The sequence below is a fragment of the Choloepus didactylus genome, chromosome 6, assembly GCF_015220235.1.
Source record: "Choloepus didactylus isolate mChoDid1 chromosome 6, mChoDid1.pri, whole genome shotgun sequence".
In the NCBI taxonomy this organism is placed as follows: Eukaryota; Metazoa; Chordata; class Mammalia; order Pilosa; family Megalonychidae; genus Choloepus; species Choloepus didactylus.
In genome coordinates this window covers 67,096,344-67,114,064 of record NC_051312.1, presented here as the reverse complement: position 1 = coordinate 67,114,064, position 17,721 = coordinate 67,096,344, and the positions used below count along the sequence as shown (strand labels likewise).

Sequence of the window (17,721 nt, the reverse complement as noted above, 5' to 3'; positions counted from 1 at the left end):
CCTCCTTGTCTGCCAGACTAATAGATATTTAAAAGGTTGGTAACATCCAGTGTGCCTAAAGGTGTAAGGAAATGGGCACATATGCATTCTTGCAGGGAGTCTAATTGGTACAGACATTTGGAAGACAACTTACCAGGCCCTACAAGAATTTTAAGTTTGCTTCATCTTTGGATCACTTCTGGTAATCTATCACAGAGGAACCCTTGGATGTGTGAACAAAGAAATACATACATGAGCGTTCATCATGGCATCATTTGTAGTAGCACAAACTGGAAACAATCTAAATATCCATTAATAATACTGGTTATATAAATTGGAAAGCAGTGGAATTCTTTGCAGGCATCCAAAAGAATGATGTGGTGCTGCTTTTCAACAAGTATCTATTAAGCATCCACCGGCACTTGAACATGACCATGAACAAGCCAAACACTTTCTCTGATCTTGTAGAATTTAGGTTCTACCAGAGAATGTTGATGCTTCAACAAAAATACATAGCTTTTTAAATAAATTTTTCCAGAATGCTTCTGTTTTCATATTTAATTGAATAACATGAATAACCACAAAAGGAAACAATTAGCTGTTTATCCTATAGATGCTGTGTAACCACTAGATGAAAAGATTTACAGCAAGAAGCTGTTCTAATGCTTCACCCACCATCCTCAGAGCCCCCTAGCTCTAAAAATAGATAGAATTTCATCACCATAAACCTACACTAATGGAGAATCCAAACTATTTTTGTCTAGTTGTACACTGCAAAAGTAAAATCTATATATCATTAGTTGGGACTTGAAAACTGAGGTTTAATTGCAATGCAAGGTGAATCTGTGACACCTGCTAACTCAGTGGCTGCCTTAACTCCACACACATTGATATTTTTTAGGAAAGTATTTCTTTAAGAGTAAAAGGATTGTCATCAAACAATATCTCATTAGAGATCATTTTGGATTTCTTAAGTATTGACCTATAATTTAAAGATCTCCAACACTTTAAAATTCAAAAATAGGAGAGCTATGATGCTGCAGATATTGACACTGGAAATCCCATGATATGGTATTAAGGTAAAATTAAAAATGTATGTTGCAAAATAAAATAGTGTGATGCAACTTTGTGCAAAGCTGTATAGAGCATGCATGCACACACACATAGCTGTAGATGCAAAGTAAAAAGTTCTGAAAAGATGCACACCAAACCACTTAGCATTCTGGAGGAGAAGGAGGAGGGAAGCAGGGTAGATGGTGTGGAATGTGCTCAACATTACATTGTGTGCTTCTGGGATGCGGAAATGTTCTACAAGAAGCATGTATAATTCTGGAATTAAAAATCAAAGAAAAAAACTAAACCAGAGCCAGATCATGAGGGCCCACAAGTAGGCGAAACTAAGGAAGTAAGAAATGATTATGCAGGTTATGGGAGCCTTTGAAGGGTTTGGCTGGGGGCAGATATGATCAGCTTTGCAGCAGTGGAGGATGGGTTAGGGGAGAACAAGAAGATTCTGGAGACAGGGTGACCAGTGAGCAGACTGGGGAGAAGGCCCCAAAAGGATGTGAATGCAGTGGGTCCTGGGGCCTGACTGATATGAGGGGTCGGAGATGGGGGGACGCTGTTGGTGCTCAGCGTCTGGTTCAGGCAGCGGTGGATGTGCCTTTACCGTGGGGGGAGGGGCCCTCAGGAAGAGGAGCAGGGTCCTGCTGTTAGGTGCAGAGTTCAGTGTGGGACGTGGAAGCCAGGTTAGCAGACACACAGAGCTGGCATTCAGAAGATAGCTTGTGTCACACGCGCAATGTCAGCAGAAGCAGCTTCTCTCAGTCATTCACCAGATGAGAGTGAGGGAAAACATTATAAACAAATAAACAAATCTCCCATGGGGAATGTCAACCACTCATTGGGACTTGGAGATGCTTTTCTTGCAGACACGGAATGGAGGGTGTCCATGCATGCCAAGATTCTGTCCTTTGTCTGAAAGAAGGACCCTGCGGGCTGCCCCAGGGGGTTGCTGTGGGACAGTTATTACAATGGTGCGTCATGGGAACACGAGTTCAGAGAACAACAGACATTTTCATCAAATGATGCCTTTATTGTACAGAATAAAGAGTCCAGAAAGGGCAAATCTCCTTGTCACTTACATAGTACAAAAAGGTCAAAAGAGCAGGGTAAGAAATCCCTTGACAGCCTGTCTCTTGGGGTGGCTGAAATCTGGTCCAGGTTGGGGTCGACAGCTGGCAGCTCCACACGCCCCACCTCGTGCTGGAGAAAAGAGACCAGTCTTACACTGTATGGCTTTTATCCACCTCTGGAGGAGGCCCTGCCACTGAGAATGCCTGTTTTGATAAGCATCTGGGGCTACCTTCTCCAGTTTCGGTTTCAGTTTTGGTTTGGGTTTAAGGTCTGGTGGGAGCCTTTCCATTAGACTTACCATCTCTCCCAGGTTGTGGGATGGCACGCAACAGAAAAGGAGGTGGGGGTATGGGAAGGCCAGAGGACGTTGCTCAGTGTGTGTTTGTGACTTCCCCAGAGAAGGAGGTGGGGTAGGAGAGGTTTGGGCTATGGCTTCTTACCAATGTCTGTGACTTCCCAAACAGTTGCCTCTACCAGCTTGTCCCTATGGGCCGGCTCCTGCCCTCTGCCCTACCCAGGGCCATTTCTACAATCCCAGTGTCCAGCTGTGTCTAGCTTGCAAGGACCATGCAAGGACCCCATCCCTGGGCTGCAGTCGAGCCACCCTGGATCAGAAGGCTTTCTCTAATCTTTGGGCATGAGCCTGGGAGACACAATGGCCTCCTTCCTTCCAGTTTTCTCAGGGCTGTGGGATTTGCTGGGCCAGGTACCCAATCTAGAAGAAGTTCACTGGTTCATACCTTGAACGTCGTCTGGCCCTGCTCTGGGCACTGGGGCATAGCTGTGAACTGGTCCAGCCAGTCTCTGGCCTCCTGGAATCTGGTGCTCTGTTCAGTTGACCACAAAGCACTTCATTCCCCAAATGGGGTTTTCCAAGCATAATGGACAACAGTGTCTGAGCACCAAGGGGACCAGGCCAGGGGAAGAAGAGATCAAGGACCTGCTAACTCTACTCTGGGGAAAGCCCCAAGCCAGGGCCCAATTAGGATCTAATGCCTTAGAAAGGTTATGCCACCCTCATCCCCAGACCCCCATATGTAATTCAAAATAAAAACCCAACCAAACTTCAAATTACAGGTAGCAAGACCAAAAAGTTCTGATTTTTCCCCATGATGAGTACTTAATGTTTTCCTTCAAAATGTTAATTATCAAATTCTTCCTCAAAAAACTATTTGAGGTGCCCGGCGTCAGTGGGGCTCCACACACATTCCAAAGCAAAACAGAGCAGAATTGCATGAATGGCCCAAGGGGTATGGACCCAGGCTTCATTCTGCCCTCCTCATGCAAGAGAGCCTGACCCAGTGTGTGTGTCCTGGCAGCAGGTGACAGGCCATAGGGCCAGGTGTTGTCTGCATTGCAGATCCTTAGCTCTGACCCTAGTCAGTGCCTGGTCCTCCAGGCTAGACATGATATTAGAAGCCCTGCCAGCCAAGGTGGAGTCCAGGTCAGAGCTCTGGGTCCAGTGGGGAAGGGATAGGCTGAGCTGGAAACAAAAGGTGTGCTTCAGTGGGCCCATCAGTGCCCAGGGCTCACCAGGCACCCTGGACACCCAGCCCTACCTCCTGGCATTGCTGAAGCTCCAGCCTACCTGTATCCCAGGACAGGATGGCTCCACACGTGGGTGGGCAGATACCTAGTGCAGGCCTCCACGGCTCAGCCAGCAGGGTCAGACACCGGGGCAGGTGGAGGTGGGGGCCTGGGCGGTGTTGAAAACAACACCATATCAAAGCCCTCTTGCTGCCAACAGTCCAGTCCTCCTCACTAAATGTCTATGGTCCTTTTTTTGCAGAGTGATGAGGTCCTCACCGTCATCAAAGCCAAAGCCCAGTGGCCAGCCTGGCAACCTCTCAATGTGTAAGTAGCAAACAGACCCTGGTCCCGCTCAGTCCTAGCCTTGTGCTAGGAGCCTCCCGCTGACTGGCCACAAGTCACATGCCAGCTACATCATTAAAGTCAGCAGTACCTCTCAGGAGGACGAGCAGGTGAGATGCAGTGCTCATGTGCCAAGTGATAGTTTGGATAAGGAGGGTGAAAGAGGCAGCAGGGTGCTTCCCAGGGGTCTGGCTGGAATAACTAGTGGGTTGGTTGAGCCACTCAGAAGACTGGAAACATTAGATGATGTTTGGTTGGAAGATCATGACTTCATTTCTGGATGTGTTAAGTGGGAGACATCCAGTTGAAGATGTCAATTTCACAGTTAGCTACATGGCTCTGAAGCCCGGTGGGAGAATTCCAAGCTAAGATATAAAACTGGGAGTCATCGATGAATGGGAGACAGTCAACATCAAGGGTGTGGATGAGAGAGAATAGTCGTCGAGGGCGTAGGACTGAGTCCTGAGGAGCTCCAGCATGTAATGCGGAGGACTTGCCTGCAGAAGAGACAGAAAAGGAGCAGCAAAGAGATTGAGAAGGAAAGCTTGGAATCAGATCAAGGGAAGAAAGTGTTTCAAGGAGAGTGGTCAGCTCTGTCCAATACAGCTGAGGGATCATGTAAGAAGAGGGCGCAAATGGTTTTGGGGTTTATTGCCACGAAGGTCATTGGTGACCTCTTGGAGAGTCCTTTCTGTGGGAGTGATGCAGTTGAGCAGAGTGAGGTGTGAGCAGGGAATAAGGACATGGAGTCAGCTAATAGAGATGACTCTTCTGTGGGGTTGCTGTGCAAGAGGAGAGAGAAACTGGGCAGTAGCTTGAAGGGGATGGAGGAGTCCGTGGAAATTTTTTTTCTTCTTTTTAAATACAGGAGAGACTTTCTGAAAAAAAATCGAAAAAAATATTTGGGGACACCTTTCACCCTTCACCCCTCCTAAGACCCCAGGGGTGAAGAATTAATTGATGGCAAACACTCAGACCTCCCAAACACCCAAACTCCTTTTCACTCAGTGTCACCAGCTTGTTAGGGGAAAGGAATTTTCCTTTGATTTTCCCATATTTCAGTCTCCCATTTCGTCTTCCAAATCTCATTAGGAAGTCAAATTAGGTAGGTGACATGCAGCCAAGTTTTGTTTTGCAGAACCAGCGCCGTCCCTCCTCACTGAGCCTGCTCGATTGAGGTTAATGGGATGCCAGCGTCCCTCAGCCCAGCAGAAAGCCAGGCTGACCTAGTTTGCAAGGTCCTGCCCGTCAAAACTGACTTGTTTTTCAATGATCCTCATCTTTCTCCCCGGGACCACTTCTCAAAGGACAGCCATGAATGAACAAATTAGCTGCTGACTTATTTAGCTCAATAAATCAGGCTGTGCGCTCCGACAGCCCAGAGCACAGGTAGAGAAAGGAAAGGTGGATGCTGAACGCAGCACACTTCCTTTACCAGTTCCCTGGATGCCTAAGTAGAAAATGACCAGTTTTCCCATGAATCGATTCTGAATTTCCATCATCCAGTCCCTCCAGTTTATACTGAATTCTAAGAATTACAGGAACGTTTAAAAATAATTGTTATTTCCTTTTTAGAATGAATCCTACAAAGGACTGTAGCCCCCTTAATTATTCCCAGCTACTGTGCTTAATTAACATTTGATTAGACAGTGGTGCGTGTTTGCCAGGCAGATGAGGTGGAGCAGAGGCAACGCCAGCCTCTCCAAAAATCCTGCCTCCTGAGGGTCTGTGTCTCCATAGTCACCCAAAGCCACCGTTCCTCAGGAGTCCAGAGCTGGAAGTTTCAGGGCCCTCCCTGTCTCCTGCAGCACTTGCCCAGGTCCGTTGGAAGTTCTCAGGATTATAAGGGAAGACTGGCCTTGGACCAGAGGAGCAGGCAGCAGAGCTACATGGCCAGATGGACCCGAGCCTTCTGGTCCGCTTGCTTACAAATGCCAAGCTTTCTGAGGCTGCAGGGATCTCAACTCAAACCTTCTCCACCCGCAGGGGACTTCAGCCTAGTGCATAGCTTCAGTGCCCCCTAGTGGCTACATGGAGTTCCTGCAACTTTGAAACTCCGTAGGGGGTGAGGGGCGTATTAAAACACCTGGTGAGAGGCAGCGTTCAAACTGCCAGTGGCTTAGGAAACCCTCCTGAGTCTTGCTGGTGTGGACCGTAACTTAGAAGGAAGAAAGGAGGACTCTAGAAGAAGCATGAAACTCCTTTATTGCATCTTTTCTTTTGTGGTGTTTTTGGAAGTTTGTTTGGAAAAGTTGACGATGAAATTCAATATTTACCAAGTGCCTATTAAGTACCAGTTAATGATATGCAATTGGGGTAGGTGTGAATACGCTCCCATTTTGCAGATGTAGTAACTGCAAAGATAAGTGCAGTAAAAGCCCTTCACTAGATAATAAGTGGCAGAACCAAGATTCGAATCCAGCTCTGTGGAAGATTCGAATCCAGTGTGGAAAGGACCCAGCACCCTGGGTCCTTTCCACACTGCTTCTGTCAAAAGGTGAACCATTTCTTCCCATCCTCCTTTGCTTTTTTATTTGTCATTTCTCTGGTGTGAATTGTCACTTCATAACTTTCCTTTACCTACTGTGATAGTGATACTCTTCTTACTGATTTGGATTATCCCTGTATCTGATATAAACGTTAACCCTTTGTCAGTCACACTTGATGGAGATACTTTTGCCAACATATCACTTTTCTCTCTAATTCAGTATAGTTTTTGTTATACAAGTGTTTTAAATTGATTTCTAATTCAATTAATCTCTCTCTTAATTGCTTTTATTGCTTCAAAGCTAAGAAAATTAATGTTTTTCTAACAGACCTGAAAACCTAATTTCTTCTATGATCTGGTCATTTCCTGTTTAATTCTGAGTTGCTTTTTTTTAGTGTATAATATTAGATGCAAATTCAATATTTTTTTTGAAAGTGCAATTAAGATAGCTCAACTCCACTTGTTGCATAATCTTCCCCACCCTCACTCCCCAACTTGAGAAGCCTATTTTGTATAAATCCTTAACTATAGTTTCTGGGGTCTCCAACCTTGCCACTGACTGTATTTCTCTTTTACGCAGAATATCACACTATTTTGATCACCAGGTTTTACAACATACTCTGATCTATGTAGGCTAGATCAACTGTCCTTGCTAGAAAACCAATACAGACTTAAATCCCAGCTAGAAAAATGAAACTGAACTAACAAAGTATCATGTATGGGAAGGGTATGGCATACAAGAAAGCATGAATACAAACTTTAATTAAGGGTTTTACAAATTAAAGTACTTGTCTTACCTAGCATTTCCTAAGGAAACTTTACATATATTCTTCTCCACTTCATTATTTTTAATAGAATTTTCTTATAGAAGTAATAAATGCTATGAAAGGATTTTAAATTAAATATTGAAGGTCAGAGGAAGTACAAGAACTCTGTGTTCATTTTCCAGATTAACTCATTTAGTTTAACAAATATTGAAATGCATGCTAAGCTCTAAGCCAGGCACTGGAATACAATTGTAAACAAAACAAAAATCACCCCTGCCATATTTGAACATTATGGGGTAGGCAGAAATTTAAAAGAAACTCAAATGAAAGTGAGTTTATCATGCTACAGGAAGATATAACAGGAGTCCTAACCAATCTGGGAGGAGGTCAGGAAATGCTTTTTCAGGAAGTGTTATCTAAACTAGGGAGGAGGGGAGGAATTTTCCAGTCCAAGATAAGAGGAAAGAACTCATCTCTGAAGGTGCTAGAAAATTGCTCCCAGGCCCTTATAGATTCAAATTTACCATCGGACTACCCAACATGAGGTCAGGCATTTTATGCCGGAATTGGTGTCCCTTGAAATATTTACCAGGGTTTGGAGGGGGCCTCACTTAGGCTACAGATTTGGCCAAAATCGATTTGACTGAAATATATTTGCTGAGAATGATTTGCAGTAAGGCCTTGTAAAACAAATTTCTCAGATGGTTACATCCATCTGCTGGGCCAAGTATCACAATGGTGTGTAGTAGGGGGTTGTTTGGTTTCTACAGCTCTGGATTCCAAAGTAGAGCTGTTTTTTGTCCCCTTAGGCTGTTGTCTTAGTTTTCCAGGGCTGCTATGACAAATACTACACAATGGGTTGGCTTAAAGAACAGGTATTTGTTGTCTCATGGTTTTGGAGAAGTACAAAATCAGGTATTGGCAAGACCATGCTTTCTGCCTGAAGACCGTAGCATCCTGGTGCTGGCTTGCCGCTATCCTTGGGGTTCCTTGGCCTGCATCTCTGCCTTCCTTCACACGGCCATCTGTCCCTCCTTGCTTCTGCCCTTCCAGTTTCCGCCCACTGCTGGCTTCTGGCTCCTCTCTTTATAAGGCCCCCCAGTAATAGAAATCAAGTCCTATCCCAGATGCAGTTGGCCACACCTATGTAGGACTTTAGAAGATCCTATTCACAAATGAGTCCACACCCTGAACACCTCAACATATTCAAACATACTATTTACAGATGAGTTCACATCCACAGGAACTTTGACTAAGATTGAGAACATTCCCTTTGTTGAGGTTCATAATTCATTCCATCACAGCTGTGATGGTGAATAGTGTCACCCATAGGGTACAGGGATGAAAGAGCAACCCAACCCCAAAACACAGGGAGATATGAAGGTGAGAGGTGAGTGACAGTGGATGCTTGTCCCCCAAGGGCTTGCTGGACCCCCGGGCAGGGCCTAAAGCAGCCCCATTCACGGGCCAGTGCTCTCCTCCTCGCAGGCACTGGAAGGCAGGCCCCATATCGTGTCCCCTGACTCCCAAGTCAGCAGTGCAGCAGCTCACCATGCCACATCTATGGTAGAAGCTGGATCTTTAAAGAAGCTGCTAAACTACTGTCCCACCTGCCAAACGTCACACATGGGCAAAGGGAATAAAGTCCCCTGATTTGTGCATAACTAAATAGCAGACTATGTAAATGTGGTACTTTAGCAGTTTACAAAAGCTTCCTAATGAATTATCTCATTTGATCCTTGCAGCAAGGTAGGTATTGTTATCCCCTTCACAAAGATGAAGAAATGGAGAGTTTAAGAAGGTAAGTGTCTTCTCCAAGGTCTAGAGCTTGTAAGTAGTGGAGCCCAAGTCAGCATACATTCATTCATTCAGTAGCCAGCCGGGCACCCAGGTCCTGGGGACGCAGCTGTGAAGCAGAATTCTTGCCCACAAGGAGCTCCCAGTCTAGGGGAGGAGCCTGAACAGTGAAGAAGTGAATAAAACCAGAGGGTACAGCTGCAGAGGCCTTCACATCCTGTGTGGAAATACAGACCCAGGGCACTTGCTTCATCCTGGGGAGTCAGCAAGGCTCCTGGACAAGGTGATACCTGACCTGAGGCTTGAAAGATGAGTAGGCCAATGATTCCCAAATTTGAGGTGCATTAGAGTTACCTGGAGGGATTATTAAACCAGATTGCTGCTTTGTACTCCCAGAGTCTCAGACTCTAAATCTCGAGTGAAGTCCAACCATTTACATTTCTAACAAGTTGCCAGGAGACGCTGATGCTGCTGGTCCAAGGACCAAGCTTTGTGAGCTGCTGCAGAAGAGCTTTCCTAGCAGATGCAAGTGCACATGGGACCTGCAACATGGCTGGCCTGGCCGGAGCAGAGGAAGGCTCTGGGGCAGTGGGTAGGGCGGAAATGGGGAGGCTGGAGTGGAAGACAGTGGCCAGGCCCTGGTGGATCTGCTTGCCAAAGCCAGGGCTCATTTCAGGCTCTTCCTCAACTCATATGCTGGAGTCTGGGCTGGCATCAGGCTAAAATGTGGAGTCCACTCAGGGAGGCCTCAGTCCTCTACCCTCTCCTTTCCAATCTCCATATGACCCTACAGTGCTTCTCTCAATAGCACTAATAGAAACAATAGATCAGGTACCAGGCACTGGGCTAAGTATCATATGCAACTTATCTCATTTACTACTCACAAAAACCCTTTGGGGTAGGGATGTATGATCCCCATTTTATAGATGTGGACACCGAGGCACAGCATTCTGTAACTTGTACATTTGTGTGTGTGTGTAGTTTTTGTTTGGTAATTTGCCCCAGGAAACACATCTATGAGAGGTGGCTCCAGGATGCACAGCCAAGCTTCCCTCCCCCTCAGCTCATTATTTGAGCCCATCTGGCCTGCCAGAGCCCAAGGGGTGCAGTTCCAAGGCCCCAGCGGGTTTTGGAGTTATCATCTCCCGGGGACCAGGGAAGGCAGCCAGAAGCTGCTGGTCCAAACAGATGGCTCAGGGACTCCCAAACCGCTGACGTGGACCAGCTGCCAGCTGGACTGAGCAGCCGGGTTGGTCCCAGCCAAGGATTCCCCCCTATTAGCAGCCTGGGGGATAGGGGGAGAGAGAGAGTCAGGCCGAGCCGCCTCCAGACCCAGCTCTGCCCCCTACTTGCTGTGCCTTTAAGAGAATTAACATCTATACACTTTAGCTTCCTCTCTATAAAATGGGATAAACATTCTAACTCTACAGGCTTGTCATGAGGGGAAAATGAGATAATTTGGCTCTGGCACCACGAACATGATAGTGAATATGACTCTTTCCTCCCCAGCCCCTTGGTGGGGCTCCCCTGGCCAGAACATTTACCTCGTGCAATCCTGACTGCTCCTGAGATTTCATAGCAACATGTGGAGATAGAGGTAGAAAAGCTGCTTCTTGTAGCCGTAGCCAGGTTTTTAATCTCCAGTAGCTGGGGACTGTCAGCCAAAGGCCTCTGTCCCTACAGCTGGATCCCTGCTGGGCCCTGGAGAAAGAGCTGGGAACCCAACTGTGAGTGGATGTGTGCCAGGTCAGGTGCCAGGACAGGGCCTTGCTAAAGGCGGCCTCCTGAGGGCTGTGGGGGCAGCAGGCTGGAGGAGAGGCCCCCTTGGATGGCACAGTGTAGATCTCAGGAGAGTGAAGAAAGGGCAGGGAGGAGGAACTGATTCGTGAACTGATGATGGAGAGAGCACGGACCTCGAATTAATATTGATTCTGGTTAACTTCATAGCTTTGGACAAGTTACATAACCCCTCCGAGCCTCAGTTACCTCATCCGTAAATTGGAGTCAGCAATCCTTACCCCAGGTCCATTGTGAGGATTGAATAAAAATGTATAAGAAAAGGCTTGGGACATTATTCAGCAGGTTTTATTTGTAAAGTTCATCTCAAATACATCACAGTTGGGCACACACACAGCATACAGTATTTGCTCATTCACTTATTCAAAAGCATTTACTGAGCCTTTGCTCTGTGCAGGCACTGTTCTAGACATTGAGAATAGAGCTGGGAATTAGACAGACAAAAATCCTACTTTCCCACTGTACATACTCCAGTGGGGGGAAACAGTCGATAATCAGCTAAACCAATAAAGTAAGCTGCGGACACCTGAAAACCGGAGAACGTCTGGTTCTTTCTGTGTTTGTCCAGTGGATATAAACCAGTAGTGGCTAAAGGCAGAGTTCAGAGCAGACCAATTATCCCTGTGCTCTGTCCCTCTGACCCTTTAGCCGTTGTCTGGCCAGATGTGCCTCAGACAGTGCACCCCTGGAGCCCCTAACGTGTGTTTGGCTTCTGTGATTGGTTTCCAGGAGAGCAGCACCCTCAGCCGAATTTTCAGTGGACAGGACGCGCCACTTAATGTCCTTCCTGACCATGATGGGCCCCAGCCCCGACTGGAACGTGGGCCTGTCTGCGGAGGACCTGTGCACCAAGGAATGCGGCTGGGTCCAGAAGGTGGTGCAAGACCTGATTCCCTGGGACGCCGGCACCGACAGCGGGGTGACCTACGAGGTAGGCGTGTGCCCGGAATGGTGAGCGCCAGCTCCACACCCAGCCCTGTTCTGAGCGTCGTGGACAGAGGCAAATCCGGCCCAGGCTCTGCCATAGAGAAACCCACAGTTGGGGTGAGGACGGGGGGGCGGGGGGTGCACATTGACACATTCTCAGTGTAAGTCGGGCTCTGAGACGGGCCTGTGCCGCTGGCGTGGGAGCACGGAGATGGAATCTGCTAAAGAGGAGCTCCCAGTGAAGCAAGGGAACAGCAGGCAAAAGGCAGACAGGCAAAATATATGCATATAATAATAATGAAACAAAGGAAAAAATTTTAAAAGAGCATAGACAACAGCAAGAAGTTGATATGCACAAGGCTGGGACCAGATTCTGAAGGCCTGGGCAGCCAGGCTAAGGAGTTTGGATTCTCTCCTGAACACCCATGCTTCTCAGGTGTGGTTGGCACACCAACTGCATGGAAATCTGGGTCATCAGAAAACCAGCAGGAGAACCATCGAGTGCAGGGATCAGCAAACTATGGTCCACAGGCCGTATCTGGCCTACCACCTGCTTTTGTAAACAAAGTTTTAGAACCCAGCCATACTCTTTCAATTACCTATTGTCTATGGCTGCCCTTGCACTACAGTGGCTGAGTGGAGTAACTACAATAGACTCCGCATGGCCCAGGATGCCAAAATTTACTTTCCGACCCTTTACAGAAAAACAGTTTGCAGATGCTTGGTCTAGTAGGAAGAGCTTTGGATTCAGGTCAACTTGGCTCAGCCTTTCACTAGCTAGGATGAACTCTCTGAAACTCGGTTTCTTCATCTGGGCACAGTCCTACCCTGTACAGAGAATATGAAATTATAGATTTATCAATTTCCAAGCACAACACATGGCATGAATAGGATTCCATAAATATAAATAGTAGTTATACTTACTGTTAGATTCCTAGCAAGGTTGTTGTTCTGATGCATACAGCAATCAAATCACTTGCATGGTTTTTACCAGTTTTATTTTCACTTTCTATATCCATGGTTGTTTTCCCACTGCAGTCACCCAACAAGCCCACAATTCCCCAGGAGAAAATCCGACCCCTGACCAGTTTGGACCATCCTCAGAGTCCTTTCTACGATCCAGAAGGCGGGTCCATCACTCAAGTAGCCAGAGTTGTCATCGAGAGAATTGCCCGGAAGGTATTGGGTTAGAGATCCCCCCAGCCCAGACCCTGTCTGCCAGGAGTGCCAAGGAGACCACACTCCTTTCTCCTCCTGAATCATGAGCTTCCTGGCAGAAATGACCCAGGATGTGGAATTCATGGGCCATCCAGGGTTTCTCATATGCACATTATTTCATAAGATTCAAATGAGCAAATTAACTCAGTAGTGGTGCCCTCTGCTCAATGGATGATTTGATCCAGGGTTGGCAAAAAAAGGTTTCATTGTAAGTTCCATGATCAATTACTAATGCCTGCCACGGGTCAGGAACTGGAAAGAGGTGGTACGCAAGCTATGTGGTTACCGACCCTGGTTAGCCACTCCTGCTTTCTTGGCTTTTCTTTTTCAGTCAGATTGTAAATGTTAACTCCACCATTTAGGATTGTATACACCCCCACTGCCTCCATTCTGTTCTTTTTCTAATGTGAGCCTTCCACATAAAATCCCTTTTGCAGGGGGAGCAATGCAATATTGTACCTGACAACATCGACGATATCGTAGCAGACCTGGCTCCAGAAGAAAAAGATGAAGGTACAATGTTATCTTTTGTTGCTGGTGGCAACATAAATTGGCACAAACGTTTGCAAAAGCCATTTTTCTGACATGTTTCAAGAACCATAAACATATTCAGATCCTTCAACGTGGTAATCCCATCTCTGAGGATTTCTCCTGTAGAAAAATAAGCCAAAACAAGACTAAGACTAGACACAAATTATAAGGGAATTGGTGATGGTATGGCATTGGAATCCAGTTTGATCCTCATTATTTGCAGATTCTGTGTTTCTGAATTCCCCTACTCACTAAAATTTATTGGTAATTGTAAAGTCAATACTCGCAGAGCTTTTGCAGACTTGCACAATGTATTCACTCCCAGCTGAGGTCAAACAAGGCAGTGCTTGGCCTTCTGGTTTCAGCTCCCATACTGTAAACAAGTGTCCTTTCCACAGTATATTTACTGCCACATTGTCCACATTTTTGTGCCCCCCCCCCTCGCTTTTTTTGGTGATTTTTCTGTTTAAAATGGCCCCAAACTCAAAAGGACAATTATGGTGTGATCTCATTGATATGAAATAATTTGAATAAGCAAATTCATAGAGTCAGAAACTAGAATATAAGTTTCCAGGGGCCAAGGTAGGGGTTCGGAATGGGGAGTTAATGCTTAAATTGTGCAGCATTTCTATTCGGGATGAAGGATGGTGGTGATGGTGGTGCAACATTGTGAATTTACTTAACAGCACTGAGATGCTGAATGTAGTTAAAGGGGGAGTGTTTAGATTGTATATATGTTACTAGAATAAAAATGTTTTAAAGTATCCACAGGACTGTACAACACAGTTAATCCTAAAGTAAACCATGGACCACAGTTAAAACACAAATGCAAGGTGTTAACAATAGGGTGGCATATGAGAACTCTGTATGTTATGCATGACTTTTCTGTAAACCCATAACTTCTCTAATTGAAAAAAAAAAAAAAGGCCCCAAGCATAGTGCTGAAGCGCTGTCCAGTATTTGTAAGCACAAGAAAGATGCGATGTACCTTACAGAGAAAATACATGTACTAAATAAGCTTCATTCAGGCATGAGTTATATATAGTGCTGTTGACCATGAATTCAGTGTTAAAGAATCAGCAATATACATTAAATAAGATGTCTTCAAACAAAAGCACACAAGAAACAAGGTTATGTATTGATCGGTTGACAAAAATGTTGTGACCGGAGAGGCTTGCGGGAAACTAACCCTTTATTTCCCCCAGGAGCCATAGCATTCGCTAATTCAGTGCTTGCAGCAACTTTACAGAACACAACCACAGGAACAATGAGAATCAATTGTATCTACTCAATAGTATCAGGCCTTTAAAACGATAATGTAATGATGATGGAATAGGCTTGAGCAGACTTCACAGTTATCAGAAACCTCTCTGCTTTGATTCTCGCACTGGCCTGGGAGGCAGGCGTGGGGGTGCCCACTTCCCCAGCAGAGAAACTGAGGCCCAGATCCTACCCTCAGGGGTGAGTGGCAGAGCCATGCTGTGAGCTCAGCCTGGCTTCTTTTTAGCCCTGTGACTGTAGGCAAAGAGCTAACTTCTGCCTTGATTTCCTCACCACAGAATGGGGATGGGATAATAACAGAACTCACTTCATAGAGAGTTGTGAGAACCAAAGGGGATGAGGCAAGTAAGATCCTTAGAACAGAGCTGGCCCATAATAAGTGCTCTGTGAACCTAAGCTGCCCTGATTTTTATGTCGACACCCATGTATGAAGATAAAGCAGCAACACACCCACAAGTCTTGTGCTTAACAAAATTGCATCTGTGTGGAAATGATGTCTGCCAAGGTCAGGGACTAGAAATGCAAAGACGTTCATATTTTGAGGTAAAGGGATAGTAACAGAATCTTTCACAATATTTAGATATTTATTGGCAGGATGATAAAATATAATTTTTAAAGGGAAGTGAATGGCTGCTTCCATCCTGGCAGTATCCAGGCTCACTGAGGCCGGTCAGGCAGCAGGGGTCTATTTCTTGTCCCCAAATAAGCCTGTCTGGGGTGTAGGGTCAGTCACAGCTTTCCCAGCACCCCCCCCCCCCAAGGAAAACATGTCAAACATTCTTTCCAGATGACACCCCTGAAACCTGCATCTACTCCAACTGGTCCCCATGGTCAGCCTGCAGCTCCGCCACCTGCGACAAAGGCAAGAGGATGCGGCAACGTATGCTGAAGGCGCAGCTGGACCTCAGTGTCCCCTGCCCTGACACCCAGGACTTCCAGCCCTGCATGGGCCCTGGGTGCAGCGACGAAGGTGAGGAGAGCACCCAGGCCTGGGTGGGGCTGGCAGAGGCTCAGGACGGGAGGCTCCTGCCTGGCAACATGGGCCCCTCACACCGGGTCAGGTGGCTTCCCTGGTAGGGGCACCAGATCCCTGACTGCACTTGTCAGTGGGGTCCGTCTAAGGCAGACCCCCATCTCTAACAGTGCCCTGAGGGCTCTGAAGAGGACATGTCTTAGTGACAGCAGAAGAATTACTCGAGAGTGACCCCCACCCCCAATGGAGTAAAATATATAATAGCTACTGAAGAGCTAACATAGATGCATTTTATGGCAAATTACAAATAACAAGCAGCCTGTTTCTGAGCCTTAGCTCCAATCTCTTCTCTTTTTTTTTATTGTGAACTTTAACTTATATACATAACAGTGATAACCTTCAAAGTATGCAAATTTCAAAGAATGTCATGGGTCACAGTTCCACAGCTCCAGCTATTTCCATTACTGTAGAATATAACATACACACAGAAAGGTGTCATCTCTCAATGCACAGCTCAACAAGAAGTCATATGGATAATTACAAAAATTGTTCTGGCTTACAGTTCCACAATTTCAGTTCTTTCCTTATCATGCAATGCAAGGTGAAGACCTTCAAGGCACAATTCAACAAGCAGCTATAGAGCAAATCCCAAAGGATGCTACAGGCTACAGTTCCACCATGTCATTTACCTCCTTCCAGCCATTCCAATACCCCAGCATCCGAAAAGTATATATATATAATTATATAAAGTTTCAATATTCATAGACCTTTGTTCAATCTTATCTTGTTTGCTGCTACCCCTTCTTTTCACTTAACCTCCTTCTCCCTCTTCAGGGGTGTCTAGACAGTGGGCACCCTAACTTGTTCATATTGAAAGGGGGTGTTGACAGTATGGGGAAGGGGGATGCATCTGATAATTGATTTTAAAGAGGCTATTGCCTCTTTGTTTTAGGATTTGTCTGGTATAGGAGCACTCTGGCAGATTTAAGTTTCTGAAAGATAAAACTTAGTGAGTGCATCTTTTACAGAATCTCAGGTAGGAACCTAAGCCAATCTCTTCCTAAGGAGCATGTGAGCAGGTTGGTTGAGACTGAACCCAGATTCACTGCCCTAATTCTATGTCATTCATAGACCGTCATCTGTGGCCCACCGCAGCTTGAGTCAGAGCACTCACATTTTTGTGTCAGAACCTTTGGGCTGATTGCAGCAAATTCTCAGTCCATCTGAAACTGCTCAAAGTACAGGCTGTATGGATTTTCATCATCTACGTCGTAGCAGCTCAAGCTTCAATACTGTGCTAAGCTGATTGCTATGTCGAGGTCTGCTGCCTGCTTCCCAGAGCATGGCTTCTCTCTCTGCCTGGACAGATCCACAGTCTGTTCTCTCTGATCTTGCTCTGCCTCGGAAGTGTGCTGGGACAGGGGAAGGGGATGTATAGACTGGGCTGGTTTATGGCAGGAGGAAAACAGCTTCTAAGCTGAGAATAGCTGAAGAAATCTGACTCTGCTGCAGGTCATTCATTCTCTGGCTCTTCCTGGGTATTGTCTTAAGTACCTATCCTGGTTGTGTCCCCACGGTGGTTTGTTGTTAACTGTTTTTACCCATGATGAGGCACTTTGGATGGGAGAGAACCCTGCCAAGGCCATTCTTACAAACAGGCAGAGAGGAAGTTGTGGCTGGCCTGTCCACTTTGGGGCGCGCTCTCTTTCTTGGGGCTGGGTCTGGGGGGCTGCTGATTGAGGCCTGCGGTGGCAGTTGAGGTCTTTAACCTGACCCTCCCCTTCATCATATCGGTCCACGTGGCTCCTGGTGGCACTGAAAGCTCTGAAACATGTCAGGCTGTGCCTGATTTTTTCACCAAGTCCCATGCTACCCAGAAGCTACCCTGCCCAGAACCAGACAGAGGTCTCTTGTGTCATCAGGTTTCCTTCTGCATTTAATTACTGGAGAGGGAG

At 46.3% G+C, this 17,721-nt stretch overlaps 1 protein-coding gene across 1 annotated transcript in view; it reads left to right on the top strand.

Annotated features, from left to right (window-relative positions):
• SPON1 (spondin 1) overlaps positions 1 to 17,721 on the top strand; it is a 307,860-nt gene that overhangs the window by 278,821 nt on the left and 11,318 nt on the right. The window contains exons 7-11 of the mRNA XM_037839787.1: positions 3,905 to 3,969; positions 11,566 to 11,767; positions 12,802 to 12,942; positions 13,419 to 13,494; positions 15,581 to 15,763. Of these exons, the coding sequence (XP_037695715.1) occupies positions 3,905 to 3,969; positions 11,566 to 11,767; positions 12,802 to 12,942; positions 13,419 to 13,494; positions 15,581 to 15,763 (667 nt within the window). The remainder of the gene's footprint in view (positions 1 to 3,904; positions 3,970 to 11,565; positions 11,768 to 12,801; positions 12,943 to 13,418; positions 13,495 to 15,580; positions 15,764 to 17,721) is intronic.